General features: G+C 45.6%; 1 protein-coding gene across 5 annotated transcripts in view; it reads left to right on the forward strand.

Annotated features, from left to right (window-relative positions):
• FTO (FTO alpha-ketoglutarate dependent dioxygenase) overlaps positions 1 to 18,978 on the forward strand; it is a 393,904-nt gene that overhangs the window by 231,167 nt on the left and 143,759 nt on the right. For 4 of the 5 annotated variants that reach the window (XR_006702654.1, XM_045442778.1, XM_045442779.1 and 1 more), the window contains exon 8: positions 4,165 to 4,289. Coding sequence is in view for 4 of the 5 variants with exons in the window: in XM_045442778.1 (XP_045298734.1) it covers positions 4,165 to 4,289 (125 nt within the window). In the remaining variant the exon portion in view is untranslated. Of the gene's footprint in view, positions 1 to 4,164; positions 4,290 to 5,142; positions 5,450 to 18,978 lie in introns of those variants that run through there. The other variant, XM_045442781.1, reaches the window with a different exon arrangement.

The raw sequence follows: 18,978 nt of genomic DNA on the forward strand, positions 1-18,978 counted from the left end.
GGTTTTGAAGAGATGATGCCCCATGACAAAGGGAGGGCTTCTAGGTCTTCCACTGATGCAGTTTTGCTTTGCTTATGTATTGAGTTCCATGGAAAAAATACATTTGGGGAGAAAAGAGATCTGTCTGTGGAGTGTTGGGAAACCATTGTAGCAGGGTGGTGCGTCCAGAGCTTGGGATGTGGACCGTGGGTGTTTCTGGGGGTGGGGGGACGCTAGGGGGCGCTCCAGGACTCTGCACATAGTGGGGACTGCAGTGGGAGAAAGTGGACTCCCTCTTCAGCTCCTTTTCAGTCCACGTCTTTGGATCAGGCGGTCTCCACATCGTTAACATTCACTCGTTAATGACGTCATTTACGCACAGCAGGCTTCCTTCTCAGAGCCTTCAGCAAAGCAACTTCTGTCTAGAATGAAATCAACATGTGGCTTTGTTTTTAATATGTTCTTTTTATGGTTATCTCTTCATTGATGCCGAGTACCACAGGTTTTCCATTTTTCTTTTGAAGCGAATTTATTTTGTACTTAAAGTACGGGTCATTGGAAATAAAAATACCAAATATTGTGTACCTTACACTCAAACGTGGCGAGAGTCATGGGACTGTGCTAGGATGGCTGAATTTTGGGGAGACTCTACACGGGGGGGGGATGCTATTTATTTAAATAGACCTTGAAGTGAATCCTTTTGTCAAGTGAAGAGAGCTCCTTGGTAAAGCACGTAACTGTCTCTTAATTTATTTGATGAGTTTATAAGTTTATATAATAGTAAAGCCTTAAAAGACAGCCTTCTCCTGCTCTTTGTTTTTGCAGTACTTGTTTTCAAGCTCCTTCTTTATTTCCTGACTTGACAAATATTTATTAAAAATCATTAGACAAGCACTGGGGTGAAGTAGTGAAGTAAACAGACAGGGTCCAGCCCCCGTGAAACTTATTTTCTTAAATCCTTCCTCCTTTCGCCTCTTAGACGCTGATCAGGGAAAACAAGGGCTTCTGGATAAAATTTAAATGACACAAAAGGCAAAGAAGAGATAAATGACTTTTTAAAAAAGTTATTTGAATGCAGTCACATAGAAGATTAATTTTATTTTATTTACGTCTTTGGAGTCAAGTTAGATGTGTACCTTGTCTTCTGTTTGAAACATTTTGCTTATTACTTTGGTAAAATAATATGGATCTGCAGACATAATGATAAGCTTGGGGACTCTTTGAGGTTCCTTCCAACTTTAAGTACACCAGGTGGGGCAGCACAACCAAGAAGGAATGCTGTTGTCAGAATACCCAGGACGTCTCTGAAATTAGACATCTTTTACATCAGAGGTCACAAATTAGCAGCTGAGTTCCATACAGCTGTTGGCGTTTCTTGTTTGGCCACATGACATTTAAAAAGTCAAAAGAGAGGGGACGCCTGGGTGGCTCAGTCAGTTGAGCGTCCGACTTTGGCTCAGGTCATGATCTCGCAGTTCGTGACTTCAAGCCCCGCGTCGGGCTCTGTGCTGACAGCTCAGAGCCTGGAGCCTGCTTCGGGGTCTACGTCTCCCTTTTTCTCTCTGCCTCTTCCCCGCTCGTGCTCTGTTTCTCTCTCTCTCTCAAAAATAAACAAACATTAAAAAAAGATTTAATGAAAATAAATAAATAAATAAATAGTTAAAAAAAAAAAGTTTCCAACACTTAAAAATCAGAAGCTTTCACATTAAAAAAATCAAAACAGATTTCTCATTTTGAAAATTCCTGCGTCTGGCACCACGGCAACAGGCTCTCTGAATGGGCGAGTTGGCTGTTGCTGAAAAGGGACTGCCCTTTTGCACAGAGCATATGCTCTCATCAGGTAATCTTGTTTAATTCACTCACATTACCTCTCTGGCTCTGGTAGGTGTTTGAATTGCAGCTCCTGCTTTAGCCACTTGGAGCCTGGGCTTCATGTAGGAGAAGCACCTAGTAAAAATGAGCATTTCTCCCTGTGCCCGAAGGCTGAAATTGTCATTGCCCTCAACGCTCACAGAGTTTCCAACTGGGTATATCATCTGATGTTGTAGATGTAACTCTGGACCCAGGAGGCCAAGATCAGGGTCGTTTTCGTGGCGAGGGCTAGTCACGTGATCTTGGATCCTTTAACAGTGGAGTTACTCGCTCCTGTCTTATCTGTGTGTATCCGTGAGGCTTTTTGATTGTAAGCAACAGAAACGGATTCTGGTGAATTTGAGCAAAATGGAACTTGGTTGAAAGGAGAGTGGATAACTCAAGGTCTCAAAAGAAGAAGAATGATCTCTACTCAGAAAGTTCAGGAAACCAGGAATACTTTGAGGACCATGGGTGGTAGGAACCAAGGCAATTGATAAACCGCATCCAAATTTTTCCCCTCTCTTTGTCCTCCTTCTTAAGTGTCTGAAGTCCCGGAAAAGCGAACCAGGTTGACCTGGGCCACATCCTTCATGGGAGAGAGTGGCACACTTTCACTGGCAAGTCCCTCTAAGACTGCATGCAATAAAAGACTTCCCCAAGAGAAGATTTGTGTTGTCACAGGAAAAGGGGGACCGGGCCTGGAGAGAAGGCAACCACACAACAAATGTTCACTACACCTCTTCTCAAGATTGTCAGAAGGCATTCAGTACACGCTGTGAATCGCTGTAGACGAACAAGGAAGTGGTATTTCAAGTTACAGGACAAAACCGTGAGCATGCTTTCTAAGTAAATGAAGGCATTGGCATCAGTTAGATAAGGAATATGCACGGAGAGACTAGTACAAAGAAGGTCATAGTCTCATTCCTTTTAGCAGTTGCTTTGGTTACAACATCTCCAAAGAAGCCACACTAACTTTAGATGAAAAACATTTATACATTCTCAAGATTTCTACTCCAGTTACGTGAAGATAAGTGCGTGTGATGAAAAATTCTCTCATTAAAACTCACCAGGCATTCGCTCACTCAAATTTCAGGTGCCAGTAGAATACTCTTCTGTTTTCTTAATTGTTTTCTATAATGTTACATGAGTTTGCATGTTTAAAATACACGCATATAAAACCGGCATACAGGAGTGAGTTGTAGATCAAATTGAAGCAACACTTTCAAATTGGAGTTTTGATGTAATGCCCCTTCTTAGAGCGATGTGCCAAGGCTTCAAATATTTCTTTTATGGTTTTTAATTTTTTTTTAATGTTTATTTTTGAGAGAGAAGCAGAGCATGAGTGGGATGGGTGGGGGGGTGGGCAGAGAGAGAGGGAGACACTGAATCCGAAGCAGGCTCCAGGCTCCGAGCTATCAGCACAGAGCCTGACGCAGGGCTCAAACCCACAAACCATGAGATCATGACCTGAGCCAAAGTCAGATGCTCAACTGACTGAGCCACCCAGGAGCCCTGGACTTCAACTATTTCCAAAAGCAACACCCAACATTTCTAACACTAGGTAGAGGCTTGAGTGTTTTTCTACTCACCTGTGAGCCTACTTTCTTTTAAGGGCCGTAGCCATGACTGTAGAATAAACGATTCTTCCTCAAATTATAAGTCTGCTGTGCCCAAGAATCCCTGTACACAGTATTTGAAACATGTAGTGGATTTTTAAAGCTGGAAAGATTCATCGAGAATGAATTTGATTTTTGTGCTTTTATTGTTTCTTTCTTTGCAAGATCTTGATTTGCAGCAAGCAAGGAAAACGAGTGAACCAGAAAAAAAAAAAAAAAAAAAAAAGAAGAAGAAAAGAAAAATTTGCTGGCATGGCTGGAAATAGAAATTAATGATTCAAATACGAGTGGCAGTGCAGAAATCCTCAGCTGGGTGGCAGGAAACAGAGAGCGAAAGTCAGAGACTGCTCTTTTTTAAAAGGCAAAACAAACAACTCACAGTGAAGTGTACGTGAAAATCATTTCTAATAATAGCTCATGGGAGGCCGTTCCCAGGAAAAAGACCTTTGGTGCACTGAGGAAATTGAGTGAGAACACACAGTATCTCAATGTGTTACTTAAGGCAATGGGGCTTTTGGAGTTTACCTTATGTGCTTGGTACATTGATTAAATACAAAATATACGCTGGCCATTTTTGACCATCATTTACTGTATTGATTTGTTAGCAGGGGGACTGTAATAAAAAAGCCATTGATTTACTGTCCTTATTTGCTTATGGGCTTTTTTTTTATTATTAATTTTTCACTTTTCCTCTTTTTTGGACCATTTCTTCTAGACAAATGCTGTGCTTCGTGAAGTTAGAAGAGAGGGGGTCCCCGTGGAACAAAGGAATGAAATCTTGACTGCCATCCTTGCCTTGCTCACCACCCGCCAGAATCTGAGGAGGGAGTGGCATGCCAGGTCAGTTCTGCTTCTGAAATGGGATTTGTGGTCCCTGAACACCAAGAGCTGTGTTTGGCTAAGCCCTTCCTTCTACCACTGGCCTCATCCCTGTCATTTGGGGAGCCATGAACCATAAGCAAGGTACAGATGCTTTCAGCCAAAGTTAGCTCTCCCGCACATGGTACATACATTAATTGGTTATGAGCCATGATGTCATCTGTAGGTATGTATCATTTATCCCTGAGTGCAACATTTAGCATAAATGTTTGCATCTTGAGCATAATATAATAGAAGTACTTGCTGCTGAATAGAAGCACCCTTTTAATCAACAGTCTAAAAGACCAACATTGCGATTTAGCACTGGGAAACTCACACAGTGCTCTCACATCTCTCCGTGAGAGGCAGATTGCTTGAAAGTGGTCTGTTTATCAACCCCAGTTTTAGAATTGGCCAAGGAGGAATTGTGGTGGCTTCAACCTACTTTCTTTGCCCGTGGACCTACCTTTGGGTTAGAAAGCAGTTACCGGGAGAAAGTTCCTACACATTATTAGTTTTTACAGAATTGATGCTTGCATACTACAGACTCTACTATCCTGCTCTTCTTTGAGAAAGACTTGATGGGTGGAAGGCTGGAACCAGTTCCCCAAATGTCAGGGTTACCCTTTTAGATCTGCAGTTGGTAAAAATGGTTGGCTTATCGTCTGTCTCTCAGCAATAGAGAGAGGAATCCGGGAGATCATGCTGTATTTTTGTCTCGGAGTCTTATTTGATACTGAAAAATCCTATGTGCCTGGGAGTTCTCCAAATGAGTCCATGCAACAGAATTTGTAATAATTTATGGCTTTACTAGTAGCAGTTATCGTAAAAATAGGTTTGTCTGAACAACGCTGCAGATGAGCACTTTCCAAGAAAGGAGACAGTAAAGACCATGAACTGTCCATCTCAGCTGTTGGAAAGCCGTTCCCCAAGTACGTGCATGATCTCTAAATTCACACTTGCGCTAAAACAATAATTTTAAAATTCGCCCTGTTATTCTCCCTCTCCCCTCTCTTTTGTAGTATGGTCTGATAAGAGTAAACGACAGTTTCAGCAACAGTAATTAAATGATCTCCAATTTAACTCTGCTTGTACTCCACTTTAAGCACATATATTCATTAAAGTATGCATATTTTATTAAATACTGGAATATCCATGCAGGGACATCTGAGCTGTGTTTCCCTGTTTAGCCTTATATACATTTCCCCCCTCCCTGGTGATTCTTACTAAATAGGAAAGAAAGAAAAGAAAAGAAAAAAGAAAAGAGAAAGAAAGAAAGAAGGAAAGAAAGAAAGGGAAGGAAGGAAGGAAGGAAGGAAGGAAGGAAGGAAGGAAGGAAAGCAAAAGAAAGAAAGAAAGAATTTCCCTGTAACCTCTCTCCCACCCCCCACCCCCGCCATCCCTCCAAAGACAGCACAGCTCAGAGACCAAATGTTGAGGCTGGATGTCTTCTGCTGAGTGCATTTGGTTTGTTAACAATAATTTCCTAGTACACCAAATCATCAGACAACAAGGCCAAGATGGCCTGTTTAAGAGGAGTCTGGTTTCAGCATTTCTGGCCCTTACTGCTAACAGTTTAATCAGGAGCTGGAGCCAGTGTTGAAGTTGATGTAGTCTAGCATCTGAAACAAAAATTCTCAAGTCCTTTGTGGTAGGGGAGGAGAAAAGAAAGAGCTTAGTGGCTGACACTGTGCAGACCTCCTTCAAACTAAACACCTGAAAGAAAATTTCAAGAGGGTCACGTCTTGAGAGCTCAGAAGGAAAAGTGTCTTCAGAGTATTAAATAACCATAATCCTTCCCCCCCCCACCCCTTCTCCGCCCCCATTTGATGTTTCCCATCCCAGTGACCTATCTAAAAGACTCATCCATATGATCTGTATAAACAGACTGTTACCATACGCCTCTCTTTTCCTCATCAAAGCTTCCTCTGGCCGTCTGGAATCGGGCACTGCCCTGAGTCGCCATCAGGCCGGTGATGGTGAAAGTCACAGAGCATCCACTGCCGTGCTAACCGAGCCGGCTAGGTCGTAGACATCGGCCCATTGTGTACTTTGGAATTACACGAGGAAAAATGCACTTTGACAGAAAAGAATTAGCGCTCGCCAAAGGCCAGGCAATAGGTTACCGTATTTTGCTTTCATCAAAGCTATCAGGGGATCAGTGAGATTAGATAATAGAAATTTTTTCCTCCGAAAGTTAAATACAGATGACTCTAATTACCTTATATTGCACGTTAGAGAATGCGTGATGAATAGTACAACTTCCAAGAAATGTAGATCGGCGACGACGCTACAGCTGGCAATGAGTTTAGGAGAAGTCTATTGTAATAAAGGTTACCCCCCCTTCGCCGCCGCGCCCCCCTCCGCCCCCCCCCCCCGCCCCCGCCCCCGCCTCCCGCTGGTTCCTTTGCAATAACGATATTAGGAAGAAGATTTTTAAGCAGAACCTGTAACTAGGTTTTAAAATATTTGTATCTCTCCCCGGCCAGGAGCCGAGCCATTGTTTGGGACTCCCTGAAGTCTCTTAAACTGAAAGCATATGTTCCCCGTGATTTAGCTTTTTGAGGAAAAGTGTCAATTCTGCATGACTCGGGGTAACCGAGTTTGTCACAGTGTCATACAACCCTGCGATTCCAGAGGCACATCTGAATGCTGCGGGTTTCCTTCCCGAAGCTCGGTAATCCCATAAACAACCCTCTCCAAATAGGCTTATTAGGGCTGTCTGCTCACTTCCCCCGAGCTGAATGATCCAAAGTACATCAGGAGAAGCTGTGTGAATGCAGGGTAAGTGTTAACAGAAGCGGTACAGAATTTCTGAAGATTTGGCTTTGTTTATACAGTCCACTCTGCCTGATGGACAGCTTGTTATAGCTTTTAAAGAACTGGGCAAGCCCTCTGATCTGACCCCTTCTTGACCTCCGCAGCCCAAAGGTCGGTCTGCAGCTAATAAACTCTGAGGTTCTTAGGGTCTACTGTAGGAAAAGGCAGGAAAAGAGCAGCTGCAGGGACTGGGTGTCCCAGGATAGGCTGCTTTCGGGTCACTCTCTGATAATGAAAATGATTACCAAATTATATGGAAGTTTAACCGCAATAGTGAGTGAGGGGAGGGTGGACCCCCGCGTATTAGGTTTGATAAATGAACTGTGAAGGGGCCCATCTGGCTCTCAACATCTTTTCTCCCCCTCTTTCCCTACCAAGGGGAAACATTTTAAAATAACAGCAGTACATATAGACTCAATGACCCATGCAAGGAGCTGGAATGGATTAAGATTTAATGGTGACAGTGGAAGAAATTATCATTTGAAAAGTGCGCTGAAGAAAAGGTACAGTTCCGTGTCCGTGCCCGGCTTGTTTTTCTAAATAAAATATAGCAAAAAATCAGTGCCTTTGTTTATGTTCCGCAAATCCCCAGCGCCTTTCCTAGACTGGTGAGAATTTTGAGGGCATGCTTACTGTGGAGTAATTATCTGTAAGTCCGCTGAAGGAAAGGAATGGGCTTTCTTTGCCTTGAACATGTCGGAATGAGAATCAGATATTTTATTTCAGCTTGCTTGCTCAGTTGAGAGGACGTGCGTAAATCAGGTGTTAGAGCAAACGTCCTCAAAAAAAAAAAAAAAAAAAAATTGTGATCCACTTCAGCCTCTGGCCACTGAATGTTACTCATTTTTGGATGCTGAATATACTTGTGGCTCTCCGACACTGTTCTGTTGTTACCACAACTTTGCAGGTTTTGTTTTTTTCTGTAAAAGGAAGCGGAAAGCGCATGACGTTAATTGAGTAGATAGGTATGTTCCTTTCTTGATTCCTCTTTCTAAGAACCATCAAAGCGATGCTAATTATTGCCAATAATGGGCGTGTCACACGTATGTTCTCTTACTGTGAATTGATAAGAATAATCTACTTAAACCTGTCTCCCAGCTCCCTGTGAACATAGAATGTCCCGGTTTCCGGCCAGTGACGTTGGGGTGCGCAAAGCTCCGTGCTCTCGTTCAGAGACAGCGGACCCAGCCCGTGACTCTGTGTTCTGGAAAAAGAATGAATTTATTTCGTCATCATTTTTGTATGTTTTGTATACCTGCCGTGCACAGAATATTGCCTGAGCTGCTGTGCAGGAGGGAACGTGTTTGGCAGCCAGTTTAAGAATGGACCCGGGGATGAGGTTCTAGCAGGTTCCCAGAAAGGGGCCGTGAAAAGGCTGGCGGTGGAGCCATCGAAACCACAACGGAGGGGCAAGTTGGCTCTGACCTACTCAGGAGAGTATTTCACGGTAGATGTCTTTGAAGACTAGAATTGCTGTACTGTTGAAAAAACTCCTCTTGTGTCGAACGACACGGCCTACATATACAAGTCTCACCCAGACAATAATTATATTGAAAATAGAAACCCGAAGCTTCTAAACATTATCCAAATCAGTGTGTCCCATCTTAGGTTTGACTCGACCGTGTCTGTCTGTGGGGATTCATAGTAAGCCAAGAGCTAGGTGAAGGCTAACACAGGGAGGTGAGGAACACTTGTAGAATTAACTGTGCTTCCTAACTTTGGAACAGTGCCTTTAAATTTTTGCTGAGTAAGATGCAAAGACAAAAACATAAGACGAGAGCCAGGCCATTAGGGTTTTGTTTTTTTTTTCCAACTGAGATATAATTCACAGAATATAAAATTTCACGTGAACGTAAAATTAATCATTTTGAAGTGTACAATTAGGTGGGGGTTTTTTGGGTTTTTTGTTTGTTTGTTTGTTTGTTTGTTTTAGCATATTCACAAGATTGTGCAGCCATCACCATTATCCAATTCCAGAGCATTTCCATTATGAATGAACCCCTGGGCCTGTTAACAGCCACTCTCAATTCCCCCTTCTCCCCGAAGTCCCCGGCAATCATTAACCTATTCTCTGTCTCTGTGGATTTGCCTGTTGCCGACATTTCGTGTAAATGGAGTCCTACAATATGTGGCCTTTCGTATCTGGCTTCTTTCACTTAGCATAATGCTTTCAAAGTTGATCCATGTTGTACCATATCAGTACCTGTTCCTGTTTATTGCCAAGTAATATTCCACCGCATGGAGAGACCCCATTTTGTCTTTCCATTCATTGGTTGGTGGACACTTGGGTTGTTTCCACACTGCTTGGCAACTCTGAATAACACTGCTGTGTACATTTCTGTGCGGGTTTTTGAGTGGCATCTTTTCTGTTCCACTGAGTGTTCCATTGAGTGTAAATCCAGGAATAGCACAGCCAAGTTGTACAGTAACTCTGTGTTTGACTTTTTGGGGAATTGCCAGACTGGTTTCCACATCTGCTGCATCATTGTATATTCCTGTGGCTTTTCCACAACCTCACCAACATTTCTTTTCCTTTTTTTTTTTTTTTTTTTTTTTTTTCATATTATAGATATCCTGGTGCTGTGGTCGTGGTTTTGATTTGCATTTCCCTGATGATGCATGATGCAGAACATCTTTTCATGTGCTTAAGACCATTAGGTTTTTATTAGGAGATTTAAACACATGGCTGACTTAAGCACTTACCCCCCTCAAATGGGAGAGAACTCACGAGCCCATGAGGGGTATTTGGCTTATTGCGGGAATGGAGTGCCACTGTGAAGCTGGCATGAGAATACACTTGTGTCTATTTCCCCATTCCCGTGGGTAGGGCTTTGTTTATCTGCCTGTGGCCCAGCTTCTGTGTTTTGGGAGATCCCCTACTTAGTCCTTAGCCCATTCTCTTACATTTCTTTCCTTACAGCTTCGCTGAGCATTGCACACCGGGTAGGGATGTAACCCGATGAACTAGAAGCTCTGTCTCCTTAGAGCGCCTCCATTCTGGGCTCAAACAGGAGTTTCCGAAGTCCCACAGTAGACGACTTCATTTGGGTCCAAGGAGCCTTAAGACGGTGCTGAGAGCAGTTTTAAAAATGTTTATGGCAGTTTCTTAGAAAAGCTTTTAGAACCAGTTCCTCCCAGTTAAAATGAGCTCTCTGGACCGAGGTGGCTCTCTATACATGTCTTCCCCGTATTGGGCTTTGTCAGCTCATGCTATTGCCAAGTTAGCCCTTTTTCTGGACAAGAGAACCATCTTAGTGTTGACCGCCTTCCATTCGCCGTAACTGTCACCATCACCACCTACCTCCAGGATGGATCCACTCTGGACATCTTCTTAGGGCTCCAAGATCTAGTAGTTCTAACCTTTTCTAAGCCAGTCAGCTTCAGAGCTCTGATCTGGGTGCAACAAATAAACTAGTTTGTGTCAATTACTTCTGTGGACCAGCGCTAGTCCTAAAACTAGCACGTTAAGGTTTTCTCCGTGGATATGTGGTCTCTGCTTTTGCCTCCTGGCGGGCCTGGATTATATGCAGAACCAACAAGCTGGCCCAGTCCAGTTTAGCAACGAACTCTTATTTACTGAATGTTTGTTATGTGCAAATAACTCTGCGAAGTGCCGTGGGAAATACTAAGAGGAGTCCTGTAGAGTTTCAGTTTTGAAACAATGGATAGCTTCATGTGGGGGAGGGCAGGTTAGTAGGAACACCATCGCGTGCAGATTTTCCTTCTTTCGTCGCGGGATCCTGGAAGATGACTTAGCCATGGACTCTGCTGCAAGGCCACGTCCAGTTTGGGGGAAGCTTATGGAAAGGAATCACCTGACATGTACCATACAATTACTTGACTCTGTGTTTACATTTTGTTTCGGCTGCCGGAATGTGAACTTCATGAGGGCAGGGGATCTGCCTGTTCACCAGCTGTAAAACCTGCCGCCCGGATCACCGTAACATTAAGCTGTCTCCTCCGTGAGAACCATGCCCTATGCGAGCAGGGACGCTGTCGCCTGGCATTCAGATCTGTTCGGTGGCTGGCTGAATAGAATAGCTTTCCTCTCAACCCATCCCTGTATTTATAAGTACTTTGCCTTCCTTCCTAATTTTGAAGAGGGATGACCACTGGGGATGCTGGCCTGTTGGGATTTTTTTTTTCGGGGTGGGGGTGGGGTACATATTCATCTGATCTTGCCAGAGGTTGGAAACCTTAAGGTTGGATGTAGGAGATCTCCGCTAATGTGGTTCTTTGGCATTGGAGCCCCAAGACTGCACCCTGCCCCCTGCTTCCGTCCTGAGGGAGGAAGGACACTCTGTGCACAGGCTGATTCGGCTACTTGAGGAGGAGTCCAGGAGTGAACATCATGGAATTGAGCTGGGACCAGGACGAAAAGACGTGGTCTCGTCCCTGAGGCACCCATTCCTGATCCCTTGCCATGCCCAGAAGTGAACTAGGACTGGGGGAGAGGGGAAAGGCCTCCCTAGAGTCATTCCTCTGGACGGGAGGATGGCTTTCAGGCCGGGAGGGGTGGAGCTGAGTCTAAACGCGGCTTCCCGTTCGCATCTTACCTGCTCCAGTCAGTCGCAGGCTACCTGCTAATATCCTGATGTGGCTTTAATGATATCAGCGCACAGTGACCAGCATCAGCCTTGGTGACCTGACGTCTGGGCCAGAATTTGTGTGGCGCCCTCGGGAACTCTGGTCACCAGAAGTGGCGCCACCAGCCCCGAGGACGGGCTATGAGATGAGGCTGATATAATTCTCTTCTGAGCCGGCACGTGACGGAGTCCTTTGAACGTGTCAGCCACTGTCGCTCGCGTTAGGGAGGGAGGGGGGCTGCTGCTTCTGGCTGAGTTCGTCGGGAACTGGAAGTTGTGGCATCTGCGGTTCCATAGCCGTCCCCTGCAACCGGCCGACTTGGTCAGCAGGGTTGGGGTGGAATAAACGAAGGAGCTTCCAGGGAGAAACAGGGAGGCGCTAGCCTGCTAGGTGACATCTATGCCTTTCCCTTCTAGTGCATCTGTCCCTTCTTTAATAATTGCAATCTCTGCTTTCCGTGGCCCTTAGCAGAAGAATGTCCTGTGTGTATCTGAACCCGATTGCTCCATAAAACCCAGTAACTCCATAAAACCTCCTCATAAATGTGTAGGAATTGAAGCATTGTGTAAATTTAGAGCGAGGATTAAATGCGTCTAGAGATAGGGTTACCTTTTTTCCCAGATACGGCAACTTATCTTAAGGAGGCCAGTGTTGTTGATGTTATTACCATTGTTACTGTCATCATTTGAACAGTTTTATGGGAGACAAAAGCCAATTGACTTCTGTGCATCTTATTTGTAAAATCAACACATAGGCTTCGGTATGAGCTCTCCTCCTGGCGGACCCTGACCGTGATCGGTTGCTGACTTATTTCTTACAGGCAGTGCTTCTTAAACTTTTCGAGAAAGCATCGATTGATTCATTTATTTACTTAACAAGCACTTATTAAATAGGGCTTGCTCTTTGTCGGGCACTGTTCCGGGTCCTGGAAAGGCAGCAGGGAACAGCACTGTTGTGAGTGTTTGTCCCCTGGAGCTTGTGTTCTCGGTGGAAGGAGAGACCAGAACTGTTTCCCTAAGTGGAGCTCTGAAAATGTCTTGGGGGAAAGGTACCATAACTCCCATAATCCTGCATATTCAACAACACTCAGTAGAACCAAAATACGATCCTGCAGTCGAGAGAAAGATCGAAAACGTCCTTTTCTGGATCTTCGTCATAAAATGATCCCTTGTTGTAAAACTTACCCTTCCGGTTCTGGCGAGTCACATTTGTGAGCTGTTCGTGGGATACCGGTTTCTAAGGAACACCATAGCATTCATTTCTCCTTAGACAGTCTGCACTCTGGTTCCCAGGGACTTTTCAAAAAGATGTGTCACCTTAAAGGCCTTCACTTTGCGAAGGCTCAAATGCAGGCTGTGTTACACCCACAAATATCTCTTCAGAGGGAAGCCGTCCCTGCCTGGTAGGTGTTGGGGGAGTGCGTGTGTGTTAATGGACTCCGGCACGTAATAAACGGTGGTTATAGTTAGCGTGAGCAAGCTGTCAGTCACGCATTGATTCAGCAAATATTTATCGAGTGCCTGGCTGCTACCAGACTCTATCGTAGGCCTTGGGGTTATAGAGATGAGTAACACTTGACCAGGGGAAGTACATTAGGTGGTTCAGTATCCTAAGTGCTGTGAAGGAGTTTAAGTCAGGATTCTGGGCGAAGAAAGTGGAAAGAGAGGGGCAGTGTTCTTGTGTGACTCTCACTTGTGTGCCCAGCCATTCTGGGGAATACCGCTCCGTTGTGAAATTGTGTTGGCTGAGAGTGGGTAGGTAGCACTTTGTCTCCAGAAGGAGTGGGAAATAGGTGAGAAATCTATACGTGGTTATGGGTCATGGGATAAAATCTGGGCTGCCTCTTTCTAGAGAGATCTAGTTCTCAATGATAAAGGTGTGGAGGGGCGGGGGGTGGTGTGGATTTCTCTCAGAGCAAATTTCAGTAACATGGCCTAGAGGTTGGGAGCGTAGATCCTGAGCAGGTTGTTTGAGTCTTGGATCCGTGTCCATAACTCCAGGCAATTATAGAGACGTTACGTAACCACTCTGAACCTCAATTTTCTCATTTGTAACTTGCACAGGGGATAATAACAGAGCTTATTTCATAGGGCTGACTGACAGATTCCGTGTAAAACACCCTGAGCAAGTATCTGTAACATATTAGCTGCTCAGTAAAAAGTACCCATCACCTTTAGATCAAGACAAGGAGAGTCTGTATGAGCCCAGCCACGTTCATCCTTTGAGAGCAAGTCCCCATGTAAAATCCTAGCCTCGTGGTAGGGGCCCCACATTGCTGAATCGGTGTGAGGATGAACACTAGCTGCATCTTGCCCCGTGCCAGGCTCTGCTCTAAGCACAGTCACATAGAACTGACCGAGGCCTGAACTCCAGCTTGCATCCTATCTCCAGCTATGAACTCTGGGCCAGGCACTCCATGTCTCTGCAGCTTCACCTAAAAGAGAAGCAGCGTGGGGCGCCTGGGTGGCGCAGTCGGTTAAGCGTCCGACTTCAGCCAGGTCACGATCTCGCGGTCCGTGAGTTCGAGCCCCGCGTCAGGCTCTGGGCTGATGGCTCGGAGCCTGGAGCCCGTTTCCGATTCTGTGTCTCCCTCTCTCTCTGCCCCTTCCCCGTTCATGCTCTGTCTCTCTCTGTCCCAAAAAAATAAATAAACGTTGAAAAAAAAAAATTAAAAAAAAAAAAAAAAAAGAGAAGCAGCGTGATCCAGGTGGCCCGATGGACAAGGGACAAGGCACGGTTCTATAAGTGAGACCCCCGGGGGCAGCTGCAGGTAGGGGAGGTGTGCCCCCTGATGACTTCAGTTCACCTCCCTCCCTCTCTCCACTGTCCTTGAAATGCACAGTTGTGCTAATTCTAGTAGAGGGAGCTGCTAACATTTGTTGAGAACCCACCAAGGGCTCGGGTTTTTCATGTTTTGCGAGATGAGAGGCTAGAGGCAGAGAGGTACAGAGTAACTTACCCAAGGCAGCACAGCTAACAGTGGAGGTGGCAGAAGGGAGCCACAACAAGGCCTTGCCACCACTCCTAGGTGCACTCGGCACTTTGAAGCGGGTCTCCCCATATGGGGCTTCGAGCCCTTCCCGGAACCTTCCCAGTGTGGAGAACAGCAGGTGTGCATTTGTAAAGGTTTATTTCCTCCGGTAGCTAAACATGTTCGGCACTTTTTAATTGCGGGTGCCTCGCTCTCTCTAAAGAAATAATGTGCAGCCTGCGCTTTATGAAGTAAGCCTTTTCAAGGAGAGTTATTACCTTTATCGCTATGCCATTCTTTTACATTGGTTACAATCTTTGAGAAGGAGGGATCAGGGGGCGCAGATGAGAGCATCAAAGTCTAGCCTCAAGAATCTGTAAATCCTCTAAGTGGAGTAATTTTGAGGCGGGTTGGTTAGCCGAGGCTGATTTGAGTGGGCTCCCTTTGGGTGATCGGACAGCATTTATCTGCTGTACGACGGGCCGCTCACCAGTTCTACGGTGTGTTTATGCCATTTAAACACACGTAACCATTTACCGCATGTGGAGAGTCATGCTCTTATTCGATCTTGGGATGTCCCCAGTGTGTTTGACAAATTTATGCTGTAATGTATATTCCGGGTTATAGATAAAAGTCTCACTCTGCTTTCGGTTGAGGCAGCAATGGGGGGCGAGGGGTGGTAAGGCACAGCTCCGGCGGCCTGTAGGGGACACTGTTGCATCGTGGATCAGAATGAGTTTCAGCATCTTGTCCCAGGACAAAAAACAAAACAGATCACAAAACAAAAATAGGTCAGTCCCTTTCACATTACTAGTTGAAATGATCTGAATGATTCCAGTGTGCCTAGGAGAGTCTGTTTTCAGGTATTGATCAGGCTGTTTAGTATCTGCCCGAAAGGAACAGTTGAGCGTCACTTTTCAAGATGGGAGTGATTGACACTTTCCTGATTAGCTTTCTCTCCATACTCTTCCTCTGGACAGGGTACTTTTTTAGTTCAATAAACCTTCAGGTTTAGCGGACCTATCTTCATTTTTCGCGAAGGCGTGCCCCCATCCGGTTGAAATGCTTTAGTTCTGTCGTATTCTAAATAAATATCGTGAGCCTCCTGAAGGGCGTTCTGGAAGTTCTGAGTCTCTTCTCATCCATATCTTCTTCGTCGCTGAAAAAGATGCTATCGACTGAGAAAATGAAGTCATGTCTGTCAGGCAGACCTGTGTAGGGCTCAGCCCGAGCTCCAGGAAGCCCACACTGCCAGATGCTCTCGGTTCGGATGTGTCTCTCCTTCCAGACCAGACCCGGCCTCCATGCCCGTCCGTCCGGGTGCCCCGGGGCCTTGCCGGCACAGCCTCCACCCCCCGCCTCCCAGCTCTGGCCTCTTCCCCTACTGGAATATGGGCCCTGGAAGGCGATTGTAATTAACCCTCGGAAAGCAGAGGTTTTGCTAAGGCAGCACGCACCGTAATGATTTTGTTAGCTTGCTTCGTTTCCAGTCTTACCATCAATTATGCCATGTGTTTCGTCCAGTTGGTGCTACCCTCCCAGTGTTAATTATAACCTACAAGACTGTTACAGTTAATTTTATGGCAAGCATATTGTCTCTTCAAGGCTCCAGAGCAGCTCATAAATTATCTTGAAGGTAAAATGTAACTTGGGGAACTAGTTAGGAAAATTCCATCCATCTCGCTTAGGAACCGCAGCTGCTCCTGTCAGCTGCCTCGCTGCCGCATTGTGAAGGAATTAGGGTGGGTCAAGTTGAAGAGGGGAGGCCCGGGCTGTCACCGAGGAGGAAGGCTGTCCTGGCCCTGTCAGACAAGTACCTTCTGCCAATCCCTGGTGGTTTCCCTTCGCAGGCAGGAAGAGGCAGGCAGCGCAGGTGGATGGTCCCCAAGCTGTCTGTATTCATTACTTTACAGAAACTTGTTGTAGGTAGGCAGGTCCGGAGACCTTTCCTCTTCTCTGTTGTCATGATGTTAGGCATCATCTGCAAAGTGTGAGAGAGATAACTCTATAACTGACTCCGGGCTTGGGCCAGGAGACAGCAGAAGGCCGAGGGGCGGGGAGCCGGCGATGCCTCCCTGCAGCCCCCCGGAAAGCCCTGCGCTGAAACGAGCATTTTATTTGCGGTTGTTATTGTTCCCGTAATCTGATAAAGTGAGATTTCACCGTGAACGAATGTACTCTAAAATTGCCTACTAAATAAATTAGCAGGTTATCTTATTGGGATAATAAACACACTCTTTCTTTCTTTCTTTTTTTTTTTCCCCCTGCCTCCTCACACGAAGTGTAAGCTTTACATTCCAGCCCTCGGGGCCCTTAGCATTATTATTTTTAATGACTGAACACCAGTCTTTCATTTAGCTTGTTTGTAGAGTTACTGTAAATGATCTTTCTGCTGTTGGTTCTTCATTTGGAATTCTGCATGTTACGCTCGCTTGGAGAGCTCTGGGGGGCCTCTGAGAGTCGGGGGGCTGTGTGAAGCACAGTATCTTCCAGCAGCATGGCAAGCAGGCCACGGCAGGGGAGGCAGCGAGGGTGTATTGAGGACGCCCGCACGTGTAAACCTACGTCCGGGCTGGAGTAGAGTGACACACACACAGCGCTCGGGAGCCCAGCCTCGTCCCTGAGCTGGCAGTCTCTCCCTGGATATTCCGGAGCATTTTCCTGTCTGCCCCGAGGCACGTGAGGCCGTCACCTCTGGGCTGTGTCGCTAGGAGAATGACACCAGTTTTGAGGGGGTGAGGAGGGCCTACCGTGCAACAGTGAGATCGTGCCCAAAGAGGCACTGGACTTTCCCAAGGAGGTGTCCTTTCGAGCTCTTAACGACAGCAGCACGGCACCTGGGAACTTGTGACTTTTCTAGTGAATGTGGACAAAGGGTTGCAAGCCCAAATGCCCGCGGGGCCTGGCAGGTACCCCAGGTGAACGAAGACGCAGAGGTGGGGCTGAAGTGAATGGGAGGTGCACACCCAGTCCAAAGTAGGCGGCCCCTCTTCAGCCTTGCCAGGAGGCCAGATCCTTGTTACTAGGTCCTCTACATTTTCAAGAGAAGTGGGAAATGGAGAGAGAGAGAGAGAGAGTGAGTGTGTGTGTGTGTGTGTGTGTGTGTGTGTGTGTGTGTTTATGATGTCTTCTAACTGTTTAAATGTTAGTTATTTAATGTTAGTTAGTTAGTTAGTTAGTTAGTTAGTTAAATGTTAGAAATTCAAATTATACAGGCTACTTAATCAATACCTGCCTGGAGACCAGAGGGTGTGGATAGGAATCTGATAGAGAATGGAAGTCTTGCCCGCTCTGTAGGAAAACTCTTCTCTGCTATCTCATGCTTCTCAACAAGAGAGACGATGACCCTGGCCAGGAGACGAGGATGCGATCTGGGCACTGCCTTCTGTGACCTTGTAACATTGTTCTACTCTTTGTGGGTTCTTGCTTGGAGGAAATATATATATATACGTATATACACGTGTGTATACACACACACACACACACACACACACACACACACACATATTTGCCTCTAACTCAACAGTCTCTTTTCTTTTACAGAGAAAGCATATGAGAGTTTTCAGAAGCAAATGCGCTGTGTGTGATGCTCATTGTCACCATAAAAATGGTGTCTGCAGGAATGTTGGCAATTTTGAATCTGATGAAGGGTCTGATTCGCAGGGGTGAAGGGCAGGGGCTTCTCCGCTAGCGATCGCCATTTCTCCTGTTGCACCCTCAAGTTTATGCCTCACCCCGGCTCCACCTTGGGGGAACCCAGCTGTTCTCTCATGGCTCAAAGATGTCATGTGGTCAGAATAATCTTTCAGTCTCACTGATCCGGACCGATGCCCACATGGAGGTGTGGTCTGGGAAGCTGTTAAATACATGTGGGTTTGATCTTCTGGAGAAGAGGAAAATATAAAAACTATTTCTTTCCTTTAATAAAAAGAAAAAGGTACGCATAAACCTTGGCTGCCGCTGAAGTCAGCCGTTACGCATGCGTGGCTAAATTTCATTGTAAATATTTCATAAGGGCTGTTAGAATGCAGCCAGGTTGACATCACAGCCCCAACTGTACCAAAGGAACCATTTCCCTAAAATAAGCCAACATTTCTAAAGAAACATGAATTTCTAATGTAAAGTTAACATCAGGTCAGAAAACCCTCTGGAAGAAATGTCTGTATCAATGTTTATAATCTCTGCATTTATGGATTTGCAGTTTGTGCAAAAAACTCCCTAAGAGACTTTATTTTGGTTAAATAAGACTAGCTTGTGAAACAGTCTGTATATCCAAATCCATCCTAACCCAGG

This window comes from Leopardus geoffroyi, chromosome E2, assembly GCF_018350155.1.
Source record: "Leopardus geoffroyi isolate Oge1 chromosome E2, O.geoffroyi_Oge1_pat1.0, whole genome shotgun sequence".
NCBI classification, from domain to species: Eukaryota; Metazoa; Chordata; class Mammalia; order Carnivora; family Felidae; genus Leopardus; species Leopardus geoffroyi.